Below are 22,125 nucleotides of genomic sequence, written 5' to 3'. Positions count from 1 at the left end.
CGCCTTACTATAGTAAGGCTTTTTTTTCGGTTCAAAAACGCCTTACTATACTATGTCGTTTTTTTTCAGCATAAAACGCCTTACTATAGTATGTCGTTTTTTTCGGCTAAAAACGCCTTACTATACTATGTCGTTTTTTCTGGCCAAAAAAGCCTTACTATACTATGTCGTTTTTTTCGCGCCAAAAACACCTAACTATACTATGTCGTTTTTTTCAGCATAAAAACGCCTTACTATACTATGTCGTTTTTTCTGGCCAAAAACGCCTTACTATACTATGTCGTTTTTTTCGCGCCAAAAACGCCTTACTATACTATGTCGTTTTTTTCACGCCAAAAACGCCTTACTATACTATGTCATTTTTTCCGGCTCAAAAACGCCTTACTATACTATGTCGTTTTTTTCGGCTCAAAAACGCCTTACTATACTATGTCGTTTTTTTCAGCATAAAAACGCCTTACTATAGTAAGGCTTTTTTTCGGCTCAAAAACGCCTTACTATACTATGTCGTTTTTTTCAGCATAAAAACGCCTTACTATAGTAAGGCTTTTTTTCGGCTCAAAAACGCCTTACTATACTATGTCGTTTTTTTCAGCATAAAACGCTTTACTATAGTATGTCGTTTTTTTCGGCTCTAAAACGCCTTACTATACTATGTCATTTTTTCCGGCTCAAAAACGCCTTACTATACTATGTCGTTTTTTACGGCTCAAAAACACCTTACTATACTATGTCGTTTTTTTCAGCATAAAAACGCCTTACTATAGTAAGGCTTTTTTTTCGGCTCAAAAACGCCTTACTATACTATGTCGGGGTTTTTTCGCGCCAAAAATGCCTTACTATAGTAAGGCGTTTTTTTCTGCATAAAAACGCCTTACTATACTATGTCGTTTTTTTCGCACCAAAAACGCCTTACTATACTATGCCGTTTTTTTCAGCATAAAAACGCCTTATTATACTATGTCGGTTTTTTTCAGCAAAAAAACGCCTTACTATACTATGTTGTTTTTTTCTGCATAAAAACGCCTTACTATACTATGTCTTTTTTTTCACCATAAAAACGCCTTACTATACTATGTCGGTTTTTTTCAGCAAAAAAACGCCTTACTATACTATGTCGTTTTTTTCGCGCCAAAAACGCCTTACTGTCGTTTTTTTTTTCAGCTTAAAAACGCCTTACTATACTATGTCGTTTTTTTCAGCATAAAAACGCCTTACTATACTATGTCGTTTTTTTCGGCTCAAAAACGCCTCACTATACTATGTCGTTTTTTCTGGCCAAAAACGCCTTACTATACTATGTCGTTTTTTCTGGCCAAAAACGCCTTACTATACTATGTCGTTTTTTTCGTACCAAAAACGCCTTACTATACTATGTCGGTTTTTTTAGCATAAAAACGCCTTACTATACTATGTCGTTTTTTTCGGCTCAAAAACACCTTACTATACTATGTCGTTTTATTCGGCTCAAAAACACCTTACTATACTATGTCGTTTTATTCGGCTCAAAAACGGCTAATGTGATGTTCTGCTGTGTAATGATGTTACGCTCCCTGAGACGAGGAAGAGCAAGAAGCCAACAGCACAGATGGATAAGTGTCTGCGACCATTGTTGCTACTAATGTATTTTTAATTTCCCATGAAGTGACTGACTGGAGTCCTCAAGTGAGCACTCCTCCATAATTGGCTGCCTGCATGACCGTCACTCGGCCTAACAAGAAGTTAGGAAGCTTCCTAGATATATATGTACACACACAACTAAATCCCATGTGAGTGTGTGTATAAAATTATTTTTTTATGTATGTATATATATATACAGTATATGTGTGTGCGAGTGTGTTTGCGGACACCCACAACTAATGCTGTGTGTCTCTATAAACTGCGTTATTTGTTGTTGTTTACTTTACAAAATAAAGGTCAACAAACACCAAAAGTTCTCTCGAGTCTGTCTCACCATGAGTACAATGCAAATGTCCACGGCCACGTGTTCAGTGCTGCATCCACGCATTTTGTCAAATCTCCTTTCGGGAAACGTGGTCCTTCCAATGGAGGATAAGGAGGCCGACATCGTCTCTTGAAGTGGTTGGGGGGGCGTTGCTGAAATCAAACTTGTCCTTTCGGGCGACGTCGTCTTTCCCCTGAAGAATCATCACCGAGGAGGATGAGAAGGCCGACGTCATCGTCTCTTGTTGTGGTTGGGGGCGTTGGTGAAAGCAAACTTGTCCGTGAGGGTAAGGTGGTCCTTCCAGTGAAGAATCATCAGGGTCGAGGACGAGGGGGTTGACGGCAGCTTCATCATCATCTCTTGTAGTGATTGGGGGCATCGGCGAAAGCAAACTTCAACCGGTAGGCCTCGGCCAGCAGGACACTGACTTCTTCGTTGCCCCAGTGCATGGTGGGAAGGTTCTGCAGTAGAATCATCAGGCCCTTGGGAGGGAGAAAAAGCACATTTGTATGAGGATGACCATGTGAACTATGTCGTTTTTTCGTCTCAAAAACACCATACTATACTATGTCGTTTTATTCGGCTCAAAAACGCCTTACTATACTATGTCGTTTTTTTCGCGCCAAAAACGCCTTACTATACTATGTCGTTTTTTCTGGCCAAAAAAGCCTTACTATACTATGTCGTTTTTTTCGCGCCAAAAATGCCTTACTATACTATGTCGTTTTTTTTCAGCTCAAAAACGCCTTACTATACTATGTAGTTTTATTCGTCTCAAAAACGCCTTACTATACTATGTAGTTTTTTTCGTTTTGTTCGTTTTCGTTTTGTTCATCTCAAAAACGTCTTACTATACTACGTAGTTATTTTCGGCTCAAAAACGCCTTACTATACTATGTCGTTTTTTTCAGCATAAAAACGCCTTACTATACTATGTAGTTTTTTTCGTCTCAAAAACACCTTACTATACTTTGTCGCTTTTTTCGGCTTAAAAACGCCTAACTATATACTATGTCGTTTTTTTCGGCTCAAAAACACCTTACTATACTATGTCGTTTTTTTACGGCTAGAAATCGCCTTACTATACTATGTCGTTTTTTTCGTGCAAAAACGCCTTACTATACTATGTCGTTTTTTTCATCTCAAAAACGCCTTACTATACTATGTAGTTTTTTTGGCTCAAAAACGCCTTACTATACTATGTCGTTTTTTTCAGCATAAAAATGCCTTACTATACTATGTCGGTTTTTTTTGTCTCAAAAGCGCCTTACTATACTATAGTTTTTTTCGGCTCAAAAACGCCTTACTATACTATGTCGTTTTTTTCAGCATAAAAACGTCTTACTATACTATGTATTTTTTTCGGCTCAAAAACGCCTTACTATACTATGTCGCTTTTTTCGCGCCAAAAATGCCTTACTATACTATGTCGTTTTTTTCAGCTCAAAAACGCCTTACTATACTATGTAGTTTTATTCGTCTCAAAAACGCCTTACTATACTATGTAGTTTTTTTCGTTTTGTTCGTTTTCGTTTTGTTCATCTCAAAAACGTCTTACTATACTATGTCGTTTTTTTCGGCTCAAAAACGCCTTACTATACTATGTCGCTTTTTTCGCGCTAAAAATGCCTTTCTATACTATGTCGTTTTTTTCAGCTCAAAAACGCCTTACTATACTATGTAGTTTTATTTGTCTCAAAAACGCCTTACTATACTATGTAGTTTTTTTCGTTTTGTGCGTTTTCGTTTTGTTCATCTCAAAAACGTCTTAGTATACTATGTCGTTTTTTTCAGCATAAAAACGCCTTACTATACTATGTAGTTTTTTTCGTCTCAAAAACACCTTACTATACTATGTCGCTTTTTTCGGCTTAAAAACGCCTTACTATATTATGTCGGGGTTTTTTTGGCTTAAAATCGCCTTACTATACTGTCGTTTTTTTCGCGCAAAAACGCCTTACTATACTATGTCGTTTTTTCATCTCAAAAACGCCTTACTATACTATGTAGTTTTTTTTTCGGCTCAAAAACGCCTTACTATACTATGTCGTTTTTTTCAGCATAAAAATGCCTTACTATACTATGTCGTTTTTTTTTGTCTCAAAAGAGACAAAAACACCTTATTATATTATGTCGTTTTTTTCGGCTCAAAAACGCCTTACTATACTATGTCGTTTTTTTCATCATAAAAACGCCTTACTATATATACTATGTAGTTTTTTTCGTCTCAAAAACACCTTACTATACTATGTCGTTTTTTTCGGCTTAAAATCGCCTTACTATACTATGTCATTTTTTCATCTCAAAAACGCCTTACTATACTATGTAGTTTTTTTTGGCTCAAAAACGGCTTACTATACTATGTCGTTTTTTTCAGCATAAAAATGCCTTACTATACTATGTCGTTTTTTTGTCTCAAAAGCGCCTTACTATACTATAGTTTTTTTCGGCTCAAAAACGCCTTACTATACAATGTCGTTTTTTTCAGCATAAAAACGCCTTACTATACTATGTAGTTTTTTTCGTCTCAAAAACACCTTACTATACTATGTCGCTTTTTTCGGCTTAAAAACACCTTACTATATACTATGTCGTTTTTTTTCGGCTCAAAAACACCTTACTATACTATGTCGTTTTTTTCGGCTTAAAATCGCCTTACTATACTATGTCGTTTTTTCATCTCAAAAACGCCTTACTATACTATGTAGTTTTTTTTGGCTCAAAAACGGCTTACTATACTATGTCGTTTTTTTCAGCATAAAAATGCCTTACTATACTATGTCGTTTTTTTGTCTCAAAAGCGCCTTACTATACTATAGTTTTTTTCGGCTCAAAAACGCCTTACTATACAATGTCGTTTTTTTCAGCATAAAAACGCCTTACTATACTATGTAGTTTTTTTCGTCTCAAAAACACCTTACACTGTGTCGCTTTTTTCGGCTCAAAAACGCCTTACTATACTATGTCGGGTTTTTTTGGCTTAAAATCGCCTTACTATACTATGTCGTTTTTTGCATTCACGTTCTGGCTCTAAACGCACGCGAATGATCGGGTCAGCAAAGGCCGTTAATTGCATATCTCTAAAGGATTATCTTGACTGATTATCCACGGAACCCAAAGAGGGGCAAAAAGTAAGGCGTTTATTTTACTTTAAGGGGATGAAAAATACAGTCCAAAAGGAGTGCCGAGACGCGGCGCAGACCTCCGCCAAGGCTACTTGATAAGAAGCCGCATCAAATAAACCAATCAAGCCAAAAGGGCCATTTTGGTGGTGTCGCGATGAGTTGTGCGAAAAGGAGGGGGAAGAATAAAAAAATAACCCACGCGCACACATTTGAAAGACATGCACTTGTGACCAACCGCCGTAAGAAGTGCTCTGTGTTCTCTGACATGCATCATTTCACCTCTGACCTCCTTCCTAGCACATCTACATGAAGACCCCCCCAACACACACACACACACACACACCGTGATTGTCACCTGCATGCACACGCTCCAGGTAGCCGGCGGTGGTAATGGTGTTTTGTGGCATCCTGAGGTGTAATGGGCATAGGCGCTGCTCTGTCAGGGCCATTAGCTTTCTGTAGCTCGTATAATTACACTAAATGGGCCCTCCGGCAAAACAGTGGGCGCTAAAAGAGGAGTCGGGCGTGTGGCATGCGGGGCGGGAGCGAGGAGGAGGGGGGGGGGGGGGGTGCAGATGTGAAAATGGCTGGGCCAAGTCACGAAAAGGCAGGCGGATAAAAGCCCGAGTGGAGGTGTCATTCCAATAGCTAATGAGGCAATTCAGGGCTCGTTCGGAAGATATAGCTTGCCATTTAATTGTCGATTTGTTTTGACAGCAAAAATAATATTTCCCTCAAATAGTTTCCGGGAGATAACGGTTAAAGTAAGGTGCTTAGTAGAGAGCAGCTCGGTATTGGATTTATACGTCACGACGTACATCTATATAAAAACGAACTGCTACGACTGTTATCCGTTCGACGCGAATAAATGCCACCCAGCAAGTCTCAAGAAGCAGGCTAATTAAAACCTGTTCTTTGCATCTTGTTGGCTCCATCTACAGAAGGGGGTGAGGGGGAGGAGGGTTGGGGACAAAACACGAAAGAGCAGTTGCCAGGCGACGAGTGGAGACTCCATGAAGTCCCAGAATGCCGGCCAGCGTATTCACATGGCTGCCGTATCATCGAAGGAACGACACAAACGGGCCAAATGTTCTTGAGCGACCTCAAAATTACAGATGATAGTTTTGCCGGGTTTTTTTTTAGACAGCTCCGTGTCGGTCAAACAAGCCCTAAAACTTGGACCACTTGGATCATCGTTTCCACTTTGGGGCCAAATCATGGTGGAAAGCTCAACGAGTGCAATGTTTACTTTCTCAAAGTCGTTTCAAAGCTTTTTTTTTTTTCTTCTTGCGTTGAGATCTGGTCAGCATCTCCTCCGTGTACTCTAAATGGAAACTAACAAGTGGAAATAAAATGCTACAATATGTACACATACATTTTTTTTCCTCCTTCTGAGTGCGCTTACGTTCGGTGACAGGAGGAAAAAGGTTCTGACGAGCGCACGCGCTAGCGGACATGCGGCCCAGGTCGTCGGGGAGCCGGGGGGTGCTCGGCGATGCGGAACGCCAGAGGCGGGATTGCTGGGGGAGTAACCACCTCCGCCCTCCCGCTTCTCATCTAGCGGCTTAGCCGGTCCCACCAAACACGGACGCCGCACAAAGCCAGATAACCGCTGGCAAATTATCATTTTAAATTATTTTCTTCCCGTCGGTTAATTAAAAGCGTTAAAGTGAATCAATCATTCACTCTTTGGAACGTCACACGCTGCTCTACATTTTTCATCGGAAACAATTAGCGTACACTTTAAGTGCTTTATGCAAAGTGAAGGACGACAGTGCTGCAAATGGGCCCCCCAACCCCAACCCCCTAAAAATGCTATTCCAAAAGTAAATGCTGGGATTTGGAGGAAAAATTTAGGACTCCGGATTAAAAAATGAAAACAAATTGCCGTATTTTCCGCACTAAAATTTGTCTTTTTTTTTTTCATATATTGGACGCACTGGATTATAAAACGCAATCTAAAATGCATCCACTAGATGGAGCTATGTTCATTCCATTCGACTCGAGAGGCGTTTATGACCGCCTCCGAAAAATGTAAATAAACGATTACACTTCAATGAAACTATGAATATTAGGCATCAACACAGAAAATCAAGCTAGAAAATCACATTTCCTTGAGCGTAGCTCCAATTGAACGATCAGATGTCAGTAAAATGGAGGAGACTGAGTGTTTGTTATTTATTCCTTTGTTGTGTACTGTATTTACAAACGAAGAAATCAGAAAAAATGATATGCTTCAAATTCACTTGTTGTATTAGCTTGGACTCGCTCATTCTCTGCATTTAACTTGTTTTTTAAATTTCGACGATGGCCCACCGAGGCGCAACACCGGCGAGGTCTGAGCCAGATTAGAATTTATTTTACTTTCTATTTTCTTTTGCGCGACGGCCTACTTAGGCAAAACATTGAATTAGCTGCTCCCCTTTTTTGACAGGTAGGGAAATTCATTTGGAGCTCTCTCCCTTTCAAACATTGGCTTTTGTTGTCACGGCGCGTCTTTTTGTTTTATAGGTACGCCTGTATCGTATTTATTATTCTTTGTTGTTTTTAAACTCCCTGCCGAGAACGGCAGCGGGGTTGTTTTAAACGGGCTGTATAATTCGATTACAACTAGATGCCTGCTTTAAGACGCACTCAACGGCACCGCGTGTAAAAGTCCGCGTGAATCGATTTATTTATCGTGCCCGCCTCCTGTTGCAAAAGACAGCGCTTCGGAAAACCTCTCTCGTTAACGGGCCGAAATTAGTAACCGCCGAGCGCGCGAGTGGGAAAAGGAGAACGAAAAGCAGATGTGACACAAGTGGGCTGTGCGAGTGGATAAGAAGTTGCTCAGCAGGCCCTTAAGAAGCTGCCAGGCCCACGTCTGAACTCTCACACTCGGTGGGATCAGGGGCAGAAATCTCGGAGAATTAAACCACTAAAGCTCGGGAAGAGAGGGAACGTTAACTTTTCGGCTCCCCCGCTGACATTAATCCGCGCCCAAAATACTTAAAACCAAGTGTTCTTTTGGGCAGATCAATTTCAGGCGGGAGATTGCTCCGTATTTCCTGCGTATTGGTCAAGCGATGGATAAAGCGGGCCACCAGGTGTCAATCGGACCGCTGCGCCAATAAGTGCAGACAGCAGACATGAAGATGGTAACAAATGGGCAAGAGGACGAGGACATTTGGCTCAATGTGTTTAGCGGAAAAGGTCAGGGTGGGGGTCGTGCATGGGGGTATTTTTTTGCTAGCTAAAATTTGAGGAGCAACTAAAAGAGGATGGAAAATTTGTTTCGAATAGGACTGGACGCATGCAGTTTACTTGCGTCGATAACTTGAGTGCTGTCGGGGGGGGGGGGGGGGAGAGCACGTATAGACGCTTGCATTGTTCACATGGTCGCAAGATGTTATTTAAAAGCCTTTGCTGACCCCCGAGTTCATCATGAAGCGGAAAGGAACGAAAAGCGGCGCTTTTAAAACGAAGCCTGCCGGTGTTTGCCTGCCATATTGTGCCCATTATATCGCACATTTGCACTATAATAAAAAAAAAAAAAAAAAATCTCCATTCCCATTTTCCTATTCGTAGCCTTGATCCTCGACACAGCGTGAGCATCGCTCTTATTTTCCCCTCTCATGTCCATGAAGACGGATACGTGGCCCGTGGGGGGGGGCCAAGCGTGTCGCCATGACCGCCGCGGGACACGCTTAACGTGTGGCGGCGGACTTCCATATTGAATTAATCATGATGAAATAAATCCCGGTGCCCTCGCGCAATCGAAACATACCAGGCGATATCAACTTCATTAAATTGACTTTTCAGGGCCAAATTGGCGAAATCGGCGTCCCGGAGATAAAAGAGCACGCGCGCGTCGCTAAGGGGGTGTCGTACTGCGCCGGTGCGGTTAAGGAGTCCTGCTTCCCTGGTGAGCAGGCCAACAAAGTCACCTTCTGGCAGCTGTCTAGAGCCACCCGCTAATGCACTCCTGACTTCCGAACCTTCCACTTAATGACCATGGAAGTCGTAGGGAGGGATGCGGAGCGTGAACAACTCCGCAATTACCGCCTGGTAGATTTCTCGCGCCGAGTGAGCTCTGTGCCAGCAGCCCAACGCGCGTGCCCCCCCCCTCCCTCCTTCCTTCTTACCTGAAAGTCTCGCTCCTCTAGAATCTCTTTTCTCCATCTCACCAGGAAGGCCGCGCAGACGTAGAGATGGAAATGGGAGAAACCCTCCGGTTCGGCCTATAGAGGGATCACAATGAAAAAAGCTGCCGTTAATGGAACGATAGAGGAAGTAAAAAATGTTCAGGACGTTTCCTGCCAGAATCCAGAAATGTGCACATGCAGAACAAGCAAGCGAGACAATCCCCTTTTTCTTTGCACGCCTTCTTATTTCAATCCCTCATTATGTTTGGCAGCCCGCTTTTTTTTTTTTTTTTTTTTTTTTTAATATAAGCAGTCGGGAATTAGAGTCGCGGGGAGACAAAGGATGAGATGTTCCTTGTTCTTATTCATTTTCCTCCCGAGCCCTATCACATGGAGGATAATTACTCGGCTCTTTGAATGCGAGTCACTTAGAAGCGCGCGGCCCCTTTAAGAAGGGCTCGCCATATTCAACGTATGAATGGTGAGATGTGTGGAGCAAATTCTGGCACGCTCTCCCCCATAATTCTGCACCCCCGTGTGCCATTGCGCACATGCGCGCGTCCAACTACACGGATGTTGTTGAAAAAGAAAAAATAATCCACAGGTCTTTTCTTGCCTTTTTTTTTTGCCCGACAGAGGAAGTCTGCGAGCAGCCGAGCGTGGCGCGACGCGACTCGTACACGCCGCCGCAGTCGGTCTAACCTGGCAGCCGGCGTGCAAACAACAGGAGCCGCCAAACACAAACACAGATGAGCGAGTAGATGAGTGACACGCAGGCGGCGCCGTGTTTATCCGTAGCCAAAAGATTTGTCGTTTTAATTTCCTTTTTCTTCTGCCGAGCGTGGGGTTTCGAGTTCATGGTTGAGGGCACCGGTAAACTTTGAGGCACTATAAAAAACTGAAATCCACTCTTATCTCGCTCGCTCCCCCGCAATAACATCTTAAAGCTTTGCTTGCTCGGCCAGTATTTGGCAACGCACCAATCGCTAATCCAAATTTGTCTTTGAAACACCCTAGTGGTCTCCGTAAGCAACGCGTTTTTATTTTATCCGCTGCCGTAGCTGTGCAGTGTAAGTAAAATTTGTAAGAGCATATTGTATTTTGGAGAATGGTCAAAACACGAAACGACTTCTTACAATTTATAAAGCAACCTCAACTAAAACGAAACATTTTTTTTTCTTATTTTTAATCTTGCACTAGACAAATACTCTACGAAACGACTTCTTACAATTTATAAAGCAACCTAAACTAAAACGAAACAATTTTTTTCTTATTTTTAATTTTGCACCAGACAAATACTCTACGAAACGACGTCTTACAATTTATAAAGCGACCTCAACTAAAACGAAACAATTTTTTTTCTTATTTTTAATCTTGCACCAAACAAATACTCTACGAAACGACTTCTTACAATTTATAAAGCAACCTAAACTAAAATGAAACATTTTTTTTTCTTATTTTTAAATTTTGCACCAGACAAATACTCTATTTAAAAAAATAAAACTAATACTAAAACTAATAAATACTCAACTAAAATTGGCGGTGGGAAAAAAAAAAACAGACAAACCTGCTTTTAAAAAATTTTAAAAATATTTTAAATTTGAATTTGCTCAATTGTCCAGCCCATCATCACATGTTCAGTGCAAAGCTCGGGCAAGCGTGCACGTTTTAAGCGCTACGGTATTTTAAGAAAATCAACTGGGCTTCACGCCAACAACTCTGGCCAAAAAGTGTATTGTTCAAAATACATGCGGAGGCACAAACATCAGGCCCCACCATCCCAACAGATTAATGTTGACAGTAATAAATGTTAGCCGCATTTGGATCATCCATCACTCTGTCTCGTTCCACATCAATTTCTCTCCCTGACAAACTATCCCTCGCGACCGTCCTATCCCACCGTCGCCGCCTCTTCATTTCAATGACGTTCCTGCCATTATGAGCTACGAAATAAAGTTTGCCTCGCTCGTCAAGGTGACTCGGTGAAATGGGCGCGTCTCCGCCTCCGCTGCGATGCCTCGCATCCGGCGGCGGCCATATTGGCTGCGACGCGCTCGACTGGCTGATCAAAGCGGCGGGGAAGCGGGCGAGGGTGACGGGGGAAGGGGGTGCGCGCGGCTCGCAAAACAAGGTAAACACAGACGCGAGCGGGAATATCGCAATGTCACGCCGCCTTCAAAATGCTGCGTCGGCTCTCGCGGGATTCACAACCGCTGGCAAAATCAATCGGCATGACACGGGGGCTTCGTTGATATTCCCGCGGAGCGACGGCAGGGCAAGGTGACGGCGCCGATGAAGTGATGTAAGACGATCAAGCGCTGATGCAATAATTACATAGGGAGGGCATCAAATGTCAGAAACGCTGACGCTTGAGCGGCGCGAGAAAAAAAAAAAAAAATCACAACGGAATTACAGCTGAATTTCTGCTGACAGGACAGGCCGCGTCAGAAAGGTATCTCTCATTTATGCGAAAGGGATTTTTAACTGAACACCTATTTGAAGTTGGAAATTATCATGCAGGGTCTGCACTAAAGACTCGGACGGGCGATTTGGCAGCTCGCTTCAGTGAATTTTAAGTAACTAAGCACTTTGGTGGAATGGAATGTTAAAATATTGGGTTTGGTGGGTGCCTATTAAAATTGAAGGGGGGGTTAGGGTTTGGGGGGGGGGGGGGACGAGTGCGGATGAGGACTCAAACTAATCACCTCAACTCCATAGTCCACAAATTTTTCGAGCCCACTCGTTTGGATGGCAAAAAAAAAATTATTTGGGCGTGCATGTACTACAACGGTCAGCTCCCCGCATGACAAAGCGCATGCTCGGACACAACTTTGATTTAGCGGCTGTAAGTGTCACACCGTATCTCTTTAACAGCCATGCTAATGCTGCCACACTGTGTTACTTGCTAATTTCATGCTCCACGCAACAGGGATAATTTGGTCTCTGTCTGTCTGCCCGCCCGACCGCCTGCTGGCGAGGAGAAGTGAATGCGTGCACCCCCCCCCACACTCTTTCCCACATAATTCCTGCATGTGTGTCTGTGTGACTTTTTAACGTTGACAAACGCGAGGCTAATAAAGGGCTGAATAATGAATTATTTGTAAAAGCAGAGCCGGCCAAATAGGAAGATGTGATGATACATGGGCGAGGTGGCGAAAACCAAGAAGAGAGCATGAGAGAAATTGAGAGCGAAAGCAAAAGGCTGGCTTGTGTTGGCGCAGGCACGTTGAACAGATGGTCACGCCGCAGGAAGAGGACCACAGCGGAGACATTACAAACGCTCAGGTTAAAGCCTCCCCTTGGAACGCGCGCAGAAGCTCAGAGGCAAAGGGCAAGGCTTTCTATTTATCAGGGGCATTTGGAGTGACCCAAAAACATGTTTTGTGTCCAACGGCCTGGCTTTGCATTTTGCTCGGTCTTGCATATAACGAGACCAAAAAAAAAAAATGGTGCACGAGGTGGGAGGGGCGGGGGGGTTTCAAGCAGAAATACGTCGTTAAAAAAAAAAAAAAAACATTCCGAGTCCCAATGATTCCGACAGTTACTCTGAATTAGCCGCTTTTGAGGTTAGCATTGGTGCTAATGATAATAAATGGTGGCACGTGCTAACATGGCCAAATAAAAATTGCCACCCAGCAGTTTGATTAATCTCTTCCCACTTCCCCCACTCCAACGTTTTAGTTGCACACATTTTTGGGATATTTCTGCTATTCGAAGTTTCCCCCCCAAAAAATAAAACAGTTTGGTTTGTGCTTTGCGCCCGCTGTCGTGCTCAAAGTTTCATGAGCGGAAACGCTCCGATTCCCCAACTGGCGTCGGACTACAGGTGACGGAGGCTGCCAAAAAACAAACAAACAAAAAAAACTAACCAAAAAACAGGTGTACTGTGCGTGTTTGCGCACTGTACACCTCGGTGTGCGACGGGGGCCGCCATCCAAACAGCGTTGTAAAATCAAATATTTCGAGGCTGGATTACAAGTAGAGCATTGTAGCTGGGCAACTCACTCAACTGTCATTTCAGTTCGTTTACAATGTGCAGAGGGCGGCAAGTCTCTTTTTTTTTTTTTTCTCCCCCTCCCGATATGGCAAAAGGTCTCCAGTTCAAAGAAATGGTATTACGGTGAAAATTAAAGCCGAGTGACCGACTCTATTAAATAAAAGAGGCATTTTTGATGATGATAAGGAAAAGCAAAACTTTACTGGCTGTAACGCAAATAAATCAGGCAATTCTCCCCTTGTCTCATCAAACATCACATTTGCACTCTGTCGCACCTCTGCGGCGGCCGCAAACTCCGCCGTAAATTTTCAGCGCGGCTCAAGCGCTGCCCACTCAAGTCGCGGGCGATGAATCAATAACAAAACGTTCGGCGTAATTGCCGATGTTAAAACGGGGGTTAACCACCTTGCTGCGATGAAATAAATAAATGTGTGTGGGGGGAGGGGGGGGAAGGGCGATGGCATGTTTGGAACATGATGACGAGCTTGCCCCCCCTCTGTCAACAGAGTGACCGTATCGGCGTGATTCACCTGGTAGGTGTCCCAGAGTCGAATAGTGCAGCGTAGTGGCAGCTCCCGCATCAAAAGGTTGTTCATCCAGCGAAAGGCAAACTGCAGGTACTCCACCTCGTAATGCTGCATGTGATGATGGACCGACTCTGCGTGGCGACGAAGAAAGAACCAGATCAGAATTTTTTTTTTACATGAGCAAAATCATTGAAAGACTTTGGGGGGTTTGTTTCGAGAGGAGCCAGATGAGGTGGCTTGGGCATCTGATTCGGATGCCTCCTGAGCGCCTCCCCGGTGAGGTGTTCCGGTCATGTCCCACCGGGAGGAGACCCCGAGGAAGACCCAGGACACGCTGGAGAGACTATGTCACCCAGCTTGCCTGGGAACGACTCGGGATCCCCTGGGGAGAGCTGGACGAAGTAGCTAGGGAGAGGGAACTCTGGGCTTCCCTGGATGGATGGACTTTGGGGGGTTTGTTTCTTTTCTATGTTGTTTATCTGTGTCTTTACGTAACAAAAGCTGACAAATATTGATCTTTATTCAGCTGATGATACATTTCGGTGACACCCAATCTCACCCCCGCACCACCACACACGTGCCTCATAATAGAGCGGTAATTGCAGAGCTGTCAGAGAGTCTGTGAGAAAAGGCAGTTAGGGAGGAAATATGGCATCGTTTTGACTGACAAGCACACGCGTATACACACAGCACCACATTCGATACAATTTGGATTGTCCGGAACATTACTTAACGTCCATTTCCGGGCAGGAAAACATGACAAAAAAAACAAACAGCAATCACTTGAATGACACCTGTCGAGGGAAGCTCACGTAAGCATGAGCTGAGAGCACGTCACTGCGGTGTAATTATGACGCGTCACGGCGAGAGCACACAATATGGCCGCCGCTATTAAGAGGAAACGGTGACGGAGCTCGGACGGCCGCCAAAATGACGTCAATGAACAGGGGTCTGGTATTCGGGACTTGAGTAAACACGACGCGGGACTGCAGGTAGTTAGATTGTCGTTTGTCATTAGCGCAATAGCTAAAATTAGCACACACACATAGGCGCGCTAAAACGTGTGGCTTTTTAATTCTGGGCGGCGGTCCAGCTGGCACGGCGCTCGGCACGCCGGGCCGAGCAAGGTGGAGGATGACATCGCTCACGGCCGCCGATTGACTGATGAGTCCTGTCTCCTTTTCCTAGCGCGGGGCTCAAGTTGAGGACGGAGGCCGAGGCGCGGGCCAACGCGGGACGGTCGGAGGTCGTACGGTGACGAGCGAAAATTTCCCGGCGTTGTGCTGATGCGGACGTTTCGGCGTGACTCTCCTTGGCGCGCTGCATAATCGCAACGGCAGCGCAACTTGCTTGCACTTTCAAAAGTTGACGCACGCAACTTGAAACAAAATAGTCTACATTTTTGCTTTTTTATTTTGTTTTTGTGCGTTGTGGCTCTTTTATCTTCCATAATACTATCTCTACCCAACTAGCAGGCGTTTAGCACAATGCGGGCGCACACGGCACACGCTGTCAGTGCGCCTAGCATTTGCATAACTAAATTCACCTTTGGGCAATTTGCATGTTAATGAACTCGTGCTAATGCACTTGCTCGCGACAAATACACAGAACAGAAGATAAGGGAGAGAGATAAAGAGATCAGAGAGGCGTTTTACGCATGCCGGCAGAGTAAGCTTGTCTTTGGAGGAGCTACGGTGCCTGCGATGGCGTCGAACAAGGCAAACAGGAGTTTGCGCGAGTCGTTACAAGTGGAATAATTATGAGGGGCGGGCAGTGAAAGAAAAAAAAAATCCTGTCTTTTTTTTTTTTTTTTTTTTAAATCGAGGGCAATCAGCGCGAGCAAATAAACACCGTGACTTCTTCAGTGATCAATCATCTTTTGCTGCGTCGACAAACGATTTCATATAAAATGTTTGCGCTCCATAGGCCGATGGAATTAACGACAGTATTTTTTTTTTTTTTTTTTTTTTTACGAGTCGCAGTCTTCTCAAGAATGGTGCTAAATTGGCGTGGTTTTAAAAGCTAATGATCTCCACCCTGTGGTTTCAACAGCTACTAAACTTGAATGTTGATCCCCAGTTAAGCTGTAAAACGAAGAAATTGTTTGTACTTTGTTTTTTTTTTTTTTTTTATAAGGTCTTTAACTGCATGGGCATGCGGGTACAGGGAATGGTGGCGTGCCTTTAATGTGCATTTTGGCTTTATTACAAGTTATTGAAACGGAGGGAAGGAGGAGGGAACGGAAAAATCAGCAACGCGTTGACAATTCAGTCCAACTGGCGATTATTTGGGCTCAAGGTTTTTCTTACCGCGTACTTCTGAACAAACGAGAGCCGTGAATTGCATTCTACTACGTCGCCTTTAATTGTTCAGCATTTTCAAGGTCGAACGTTCCTGCGTGAGCGGCTTGACGATCCGCGGTGTCATGCGATACGTGCGGCTCAATCAATTTGAAAAAGCCGAGAAGCCATCGAGACGCCCCGAAAAGCGCACGCCCTGTCGACAGCCGAGCGAAAAGCGATCCAAGGCTATCAGAGATCTCATTAGGAGTGGTAATGTCAAACCAGCCAGGTAGAAAATGTCCGTGCCCCCGGCCGTGATGACGGGGCACTTATGGAGCAAGACCAAGCGGAACATGCCGAGTCATATTTTTCGAGCCTTTTTGCCGGTTCTGTGCGCTGAAGCTTATCAAGTGTCGCCAAGGGCAATGTCGCCCATTTTGTCTTTGTTTCTTTTTTTTTTTTTTTTTTAAACCCACACTCGCGGTCCAAATGCAAACCACGGCAACGTATGGATTACCTCATTTCCACGGAGGAGAACCAGGAGAGATTACAAAAAGAATGAGACTCACCATCAATTCTGCTGACCAGCTCCTCCAGGGCTTTGACTTTCCTCTGGATGCCCGGTTGCGCAAACGTGTAGTTGTCCTGGGGGTGGGGAGGGGGGGTTGATTCAGAACACACAGAACACACAATGCATCTCAAGGCAATACCATTGGGCCCGTGCAACAGATGCAGGTGAAAAGCGGAACCTCATTGGCGGCGGTAATAAAAAGAGATTCAGCCAACACCGGGCCTGATTCAATCAAACGGAAATGCCATTATAGGCCTACTTGTCATGTTTCCCAGTAATTTCCTGGAAAACATTGCAAAAATTGTTCCTCTGGCGGTCGGCAGCCAATTGAAGATCCCCTGATAGAAAATGGTCAGAAATTTCACCATCTCCACACCCCCCCCCCTCATCTGACGGTTCATTTGTCACGGGAAAAGAGCGGCAGCCATTACAGGTTTGAAGTGCTTGCCAGGACTCGCTTTTGTGCATCACACGCGCCACTCGAGCAGTCTATTAAAATCAGTGTGTGGTCTTGAAGACAAAGCAGAGAGCTGATTGTCTCGCGGGTGGCATGGCAAAAAAAAAAAGGAATATTAGACGGAATGGAAATGTGTCAGTTTGCAAAACAGTCAATTACGCACGTGTGTTAAAAACGCTAACAAACCCACGGTGCACTTCAGACCGGAATAATGACACAATGATCACAAGGGTGGACCAGGCCGCTTCGTCAAACTTGAAAAAGGTGCACATGAGAAGGGCCTGTAAGCATTCTGTGGGCGACTCCGAACTCACGCACACACACACACGAGGAGGATCGCGTTTCCTTGAGGGGTCATTTCAGTATGGCCGGAGAACAGCTGATGTGGCAAACCATCCAACAAGCGGAGAGTGATGGAAAGAGAAAATGAGAAGGAGGGAAGAAGGGAGGGAGGGGTGATTTAGGAATAAACAGCTCGAGTTGTCCTTCAGGATCAGCAAAACGAAGGGGGGGTGTGTGCGCATGTGTGTGCGCATCCCCTCTGGGCCTAACGGCGGTTGGCTTGGTCGAGCCTTTCCACTTTAGGCCCTTTTCGGGTTTTCTCTCGCTATTGGAATTCGCTCTTCCCTGCTCATCGGGCAGCTGAATGAGTCTTCAGGTTCTAAATTGATCGCATGAAGTGAAGAGAGCATAAACTACCCATTACGTTTTGGTGTTAATAAAACTGACAGCCTGTGGAGTTCCGCAGGTGTCTGTCTTAGAACACCTGCAATTAAAGCCGCATTCTGTCTTGACGTATCAAAAGGAAAATTACGAAATGCTGGGCCGATAAATCCTGTAGCTACTGTCACCGGGCAGCTGAATGAGTCTTCAGGTTCCAAATTGATCGCATGAAGTGAAGAGAGCATAAACTACCCATTACGTTTTGGTGTTAATAAACTGACAGCCTGTGGAGTTCCGCAGGTATCTGTCGTTGAACACCTGCAATTAAAGCCGCGTTCTGTCTTTACGTATCATAAGGAAAATTACGAAATGCTGGGCTGATAAATCCTGTAGCTACTGTCACCGCTCTGACAACTCATGTCAGGGACTCAAAGAGGCAAGCAAAGGCGCCGAGTGTCACCATAACAAGTTAGGAAATGATTTGGATGAGCGCTTTTTTTTTTCTCCCAGAATAAGAGCATAAATTCCCAACAGCTATTTACTTAACCTACTAATTCATGAAGCCACCTCCATCTATTTATCTGAATTACATTTGCCTTTCGTAATTCAGCTCCGTTTTCAAAGTCCCCTCCCTCTTCTCCACCCGTGTTAATTTGGCGAGGTGCGGAGCAAACGTTGAGCGTAATTACATTTGCATTATTAAGGCTGCTGGCTTTAATCAACTTCCCCCTTTCTCTTAATTTCACCTGCTTCTTGTTTTCCGGCTTTCGGTCCCCGCATCGCATTTCTTAATCCTTCATTTCGGTTTTTGGGACAGTAGCTCTCGATGGCACAGTTGCACCCTCTTCTTAACGCAATTCAATCAGGTATCTCAGACCAATTCACAAAGCCAAATCATATTTGCACGTCTCTCTTTATTGCCATCTACCTCAGTGCTCGAAAGTACAACCATTATGCTCCCAAATGCTACCGCCCCCCCCCATCGCCTTCAATCCGGTTGCACAGCGCGAGTCCATGTTTTATTGCCTCCAACCGGTACATACAGCGAGGCCGTTTCAACTCTTGCAAAGACTTTTTACCATGGTATTTTTCAGCTTCTTTTAAAACGATATAAAATAACCTAGCTGTTATGTTAGCCGCCGCTTGTTGCAAAGTTCATTCATTCATTCATCTTCCTAACCGCTTGATCCTCACTAGGGTCGCGGGGGGTGCTGGAGCCTATCCCAGCTGTCTCCGGGCAGTAGGCGGGGGACACCCTGAATCGGTTGCCAGCCAATCGCAGGGCACACAGAGACGAACAACCATTCGTACTCACAGTCACACCTAGGGACAATTTAGAGTGTTCAATCAGCCTGCCATGCATATTTTTGGAATGTGGGGGGAAACCAGAGCACCCGGAGAAAACCCACACAGAACCGGGGAGAACATGCAAACTCCACACAGGGAGGCCGGAGCTGGAAACGAACCCGGTACCTCTGCACTGTGAAGCCGACGTGCTAACCACTGGACTACCGGGCCGCCCTGTTGCAAAGTTGTTACAGTAAAATATTTAGCAAATTTATGTTCAATCATCGTCTGCATTGACGTCATAGAAAACTACGGAATGCCGATTGAGATACATCGGGAGAGGATTTTCATTTCTTTTTAACCCGATCTCCTCCGTCTCTTCGCATTACCCTCGCGTGTCTTTTGTTTTACTCTCGCCTCTCTTCTGTCCTGTTCTACTCGATGCACCTGTGATCACATAAGGCGCAGCAGAGACACCAATTTCCCAATCTTGGCCTGTCACGTCAATGCAACTGCCCATTCCCCCAACCGAAAGGACCCAGTGCACAAGCTCTGCCAGGTGTCGAAAGCCTCTCCACTCGCTCTCGGCCGAATCAATAGCTCCTCTTCACCTCTAACGTCCATTCTATTAGAGACGACAATGGCTCCACAATGGACTCAGATTGCCTTCCGTCGGTGGCGCCCGATGTCTATCGCCGAGTTGGACAGTGGCGGCACAACAATGCGGCGAGCGGGCGGACGTCGGCGCTTGTGTTGGTGAGCGGGAGAGAGACAGATGACAGGCAAAGATAAAGGCTTTACGATAATGGATGCCGCTGCGCCGTGCCGAAAAGCGCAGGACAGTGCCAGTTATCTGCTCGTCGTCGTGGGTGACGGACAAGAAGATTATAGAAAACAGGTTGCGATAAACGACGAGAGTGGAGACAATATCCAGGAGGGATTGAAGGATTTCAGCGAGCAATTGGTGAAAAGAAAATTTTGTAGATCTGGAGTGGCTGGTTCACATCTGACGGGTGACTCAAGGCTGGGCATCGTTTTCTTCGCGCTTATCGTTTTTGATAAATGCCACATTCTGTATTTTGTATATTTTTTGAGGACCAATTATGGACTTGCATTGTCAAGCTCTGCGGACGTTGTATCGGTCTGTCGTGGTGAAGAAGGAGCTGAGCCAAAGGGCGAAGCTCTCAATTTACCGGTCGATCTACGTCCCAACCCTCACCTATGGTCACGAGCTATGGGTCGTGACCGAAAGAACAAGATCCCGGTTACAAGCGGCCGAAATGAGTTTTCTCCGCAGGGTGTCCGGGCTCTCCCTTAGAGATAAGGTGAGAAGCTCGGTCATCCGGGAGGGGCTCCAAGTCGAGCCGCTTCTCCTCCACATCGAGAGGAGCCAGATGAGGTGGCTTGGGCATCTGATTCGGATGCCTCCTGAACGCCTCCCCGGTGAGGTGTTCCGGGCATGTCCCACCGGGAGGAGACCCCGAGGAAGACCCAGGACACGCTGGAGAGACTATGTCACCCAGCTGGCCTGGGAACGACTCGGGATCCCCCGGGGAGAGCTGGAAGAAGTAGCTAGGGAGAGGGAAGTCTGGGCTTCCCTGCTAAAGCTGTTGCCCCCGCGACCCGAGCGGTAGAAGATGGATGGATGGATGGATTGTCAAGCTCCTTCAGCAATTGATAACTTTTGACAAATAATATTTCCACAACGCAAGTAAGCCCAGGACTCCGACATCGCAAACCGGCCGTGCGTGCGAATGGGCGTCACAGGACCGGAGAACAAAGACCATCCTTCGGGTCTTACTACCTTCTGCTTGACATTAAGACGACGGGGCCGCCGCTCTGAATCAACAGAGACCCCGCCTCTAGTCGGTACCACGGAAACAGATGGTTGCCTTGACAATGATGCGGGCACACATGGCTTTGCCGGCGCTCCAAATGAGGGCTTGGATGCGGCTCAGACAAGGAGCAGCAGGAAAGGGAACTGACGAGTCTCTCATCGTTGTACATCGTACGGTACATGTTTGTCGGGTCAATCAGTGACGCCGTTTCATTTCATCATTTTTTTTTCACGGAGAGTCGTACGGAAAATTATGGTCTGATATCGACAGTAAAGCGTGGTAGGCGGCAATTTCCATGCTGTGCCCTTTATTAGTCTATACTGCCAGTAACATGTTCAAATCCCAGTGTGACCGTCCCCCAAAAATCTTGGGCTGAATAATACATTTAAAAGCCACAGCTCCCAAAAAAAGAATTAGCATTAAAAAAAAAAAACGTTTAAAAAAAACAGATGTTCATCGGCTGGTTTTACCCTGATTTTACCCTTTTAAGCACCCTCTGGGGCGTGTTGACCGCGAAATGGACTTTTTTGATTTGGTTTTTTCGGTGGCCCGGTATCCAGTGGTTAGCACGTCGGCTTCACAGTGCAGAGGTACCGGGTTCGATTCCAGCTCCGGCCTCCCTGTGTGGAGTTTGCATGTTCTCCCCGGGCCTGCGTGGGTTTTCTCCGGGTGCTCCGGTTTCCTCCCACATTCCAAAAACATGCGTGGCAGGCTGATTGATCACTCGAAATTGTCCCTAGGTGTGAGTGTGAGTGCGAATGGTTGTTCGTCTCTGTGTGCCCTGCGATTGGCTGGCAACCGATTCAGGGTGTCCCCCGCCTACTGCCCGGAGACGGCTGGGATGGGCTCCAGCACCCGCCGCGACCCTAGTGAGGATCAAGCGGTACGGAAGATGAATGAATGAATGAATGATTTGGTTTCCCCTCCGCGAGAAACGGAAGTGAGTCCGTGAATTTCACGCCGCATCGCCGGGGCGTGTTCACGACGGATTCCAATTTGCAAATTACCCTTGAAATATGGATATGAACGGCATATCGACGGACGGATACGACGGCGGCGGCGGTTTAATTGATTGGAGATGTGGAACCATTGTAATACGTTAAATTAGATAAGTTGTCTGCAAGTGCTGCCCAATTTAGCACAGTCGAAGATTAATTAGCTGCTGGAAAGACGAAAAGTGAAGACCCGGGTGGACTTAAAATAGCTCGATCAAATGGGCACATCGACTAATCTGGATAAGACCCGTTCACATTTTGCAAATGTTTTATCCTCTAATTAATTGTAATTCTTTGATTCTTCCAAGGGTCCG

At 45.3% G+C, this 22,125-nt stretch overlaps 1 protein-coding gene and 1 long non-coding RNA gene across 17 annotated transcripts in view; one reads left to right on the top strand and one right to left on the bottom strand.

The window, feature by feature from the left end:
* The first annotated feature begins 2,168 nt into the window (after positions 1–2,168).
* Positions 2,169–22,125, top strand: part of LOC127594023 (uncharacterized) — an 80,071-nt gene continuing 60,114 nt past the window's right edge. Inside the window, exon 1 of the long non-coding RNA XR_007960569.1 lies at positions 2,169–2,236. This is a non-coding gene — a long non-coding RNA (uncharacterized LOC127594023). The remainder of the gene's footprint in view (positions 2,237–22,125) is intronic.
* Positions 2,236–22,125, bottom strand: part of LOC127594019 (TBC1 domain family member 22A-like) — a 130,995-nt gene continuing 111,105 nt past the window's right edge. For 13 of the 16 annotated variants that reach the window (XM_052055857.1, XM_052055859.1, XM_052055860.1 and 10 more), the window contains 4 exons: positions 16,570–16,645; positions 13,722–13,849; positions 9,195–9,290; positions 2,236–2,427 (listed from right to left, as the gene is read on the bottom strand). In XM_052055857.1, the coding sequence (XP_051911817.1) occupies positions 2,299–2,427; positions 9,195–9,290; positions 13,722–13,849; positions 16,570–16,645 (429 nt within the window). In that variant the 3' untranslated portion in view covers positions 2,236–2,298. The remainder of the gene's footprint in view (positions 2,428–9,194; positions 9,291–13,721; positions 13,850–16,569; positions 16,646–22,125) is intronic. The other 3 variants (XM_052055856.1, XM_052055854.1, XM_052055855.1) reach the window with 3 other exon arrangements.

Source organism: Hippocampus zosterae, chromosome 21 (assembly GCF_025434085.1).
Source record: "Hippocampus zosterae strain Florida chromosome 21, ASM2543408v3, whole genome shotgun sequence".
Classification (NCBI taxonomy): domain Eukaryota; kingdom Metazoa; phylum Chordata; class Actinopteri; order Syngnathiformes; family Syngnathidae; genus Hippocampus; species Hippocampus zosterae.
Note: the sequence above shows the minus strand (reverse complement) of the source record. Positions and strands in the feature narration are given on the sequence as shown.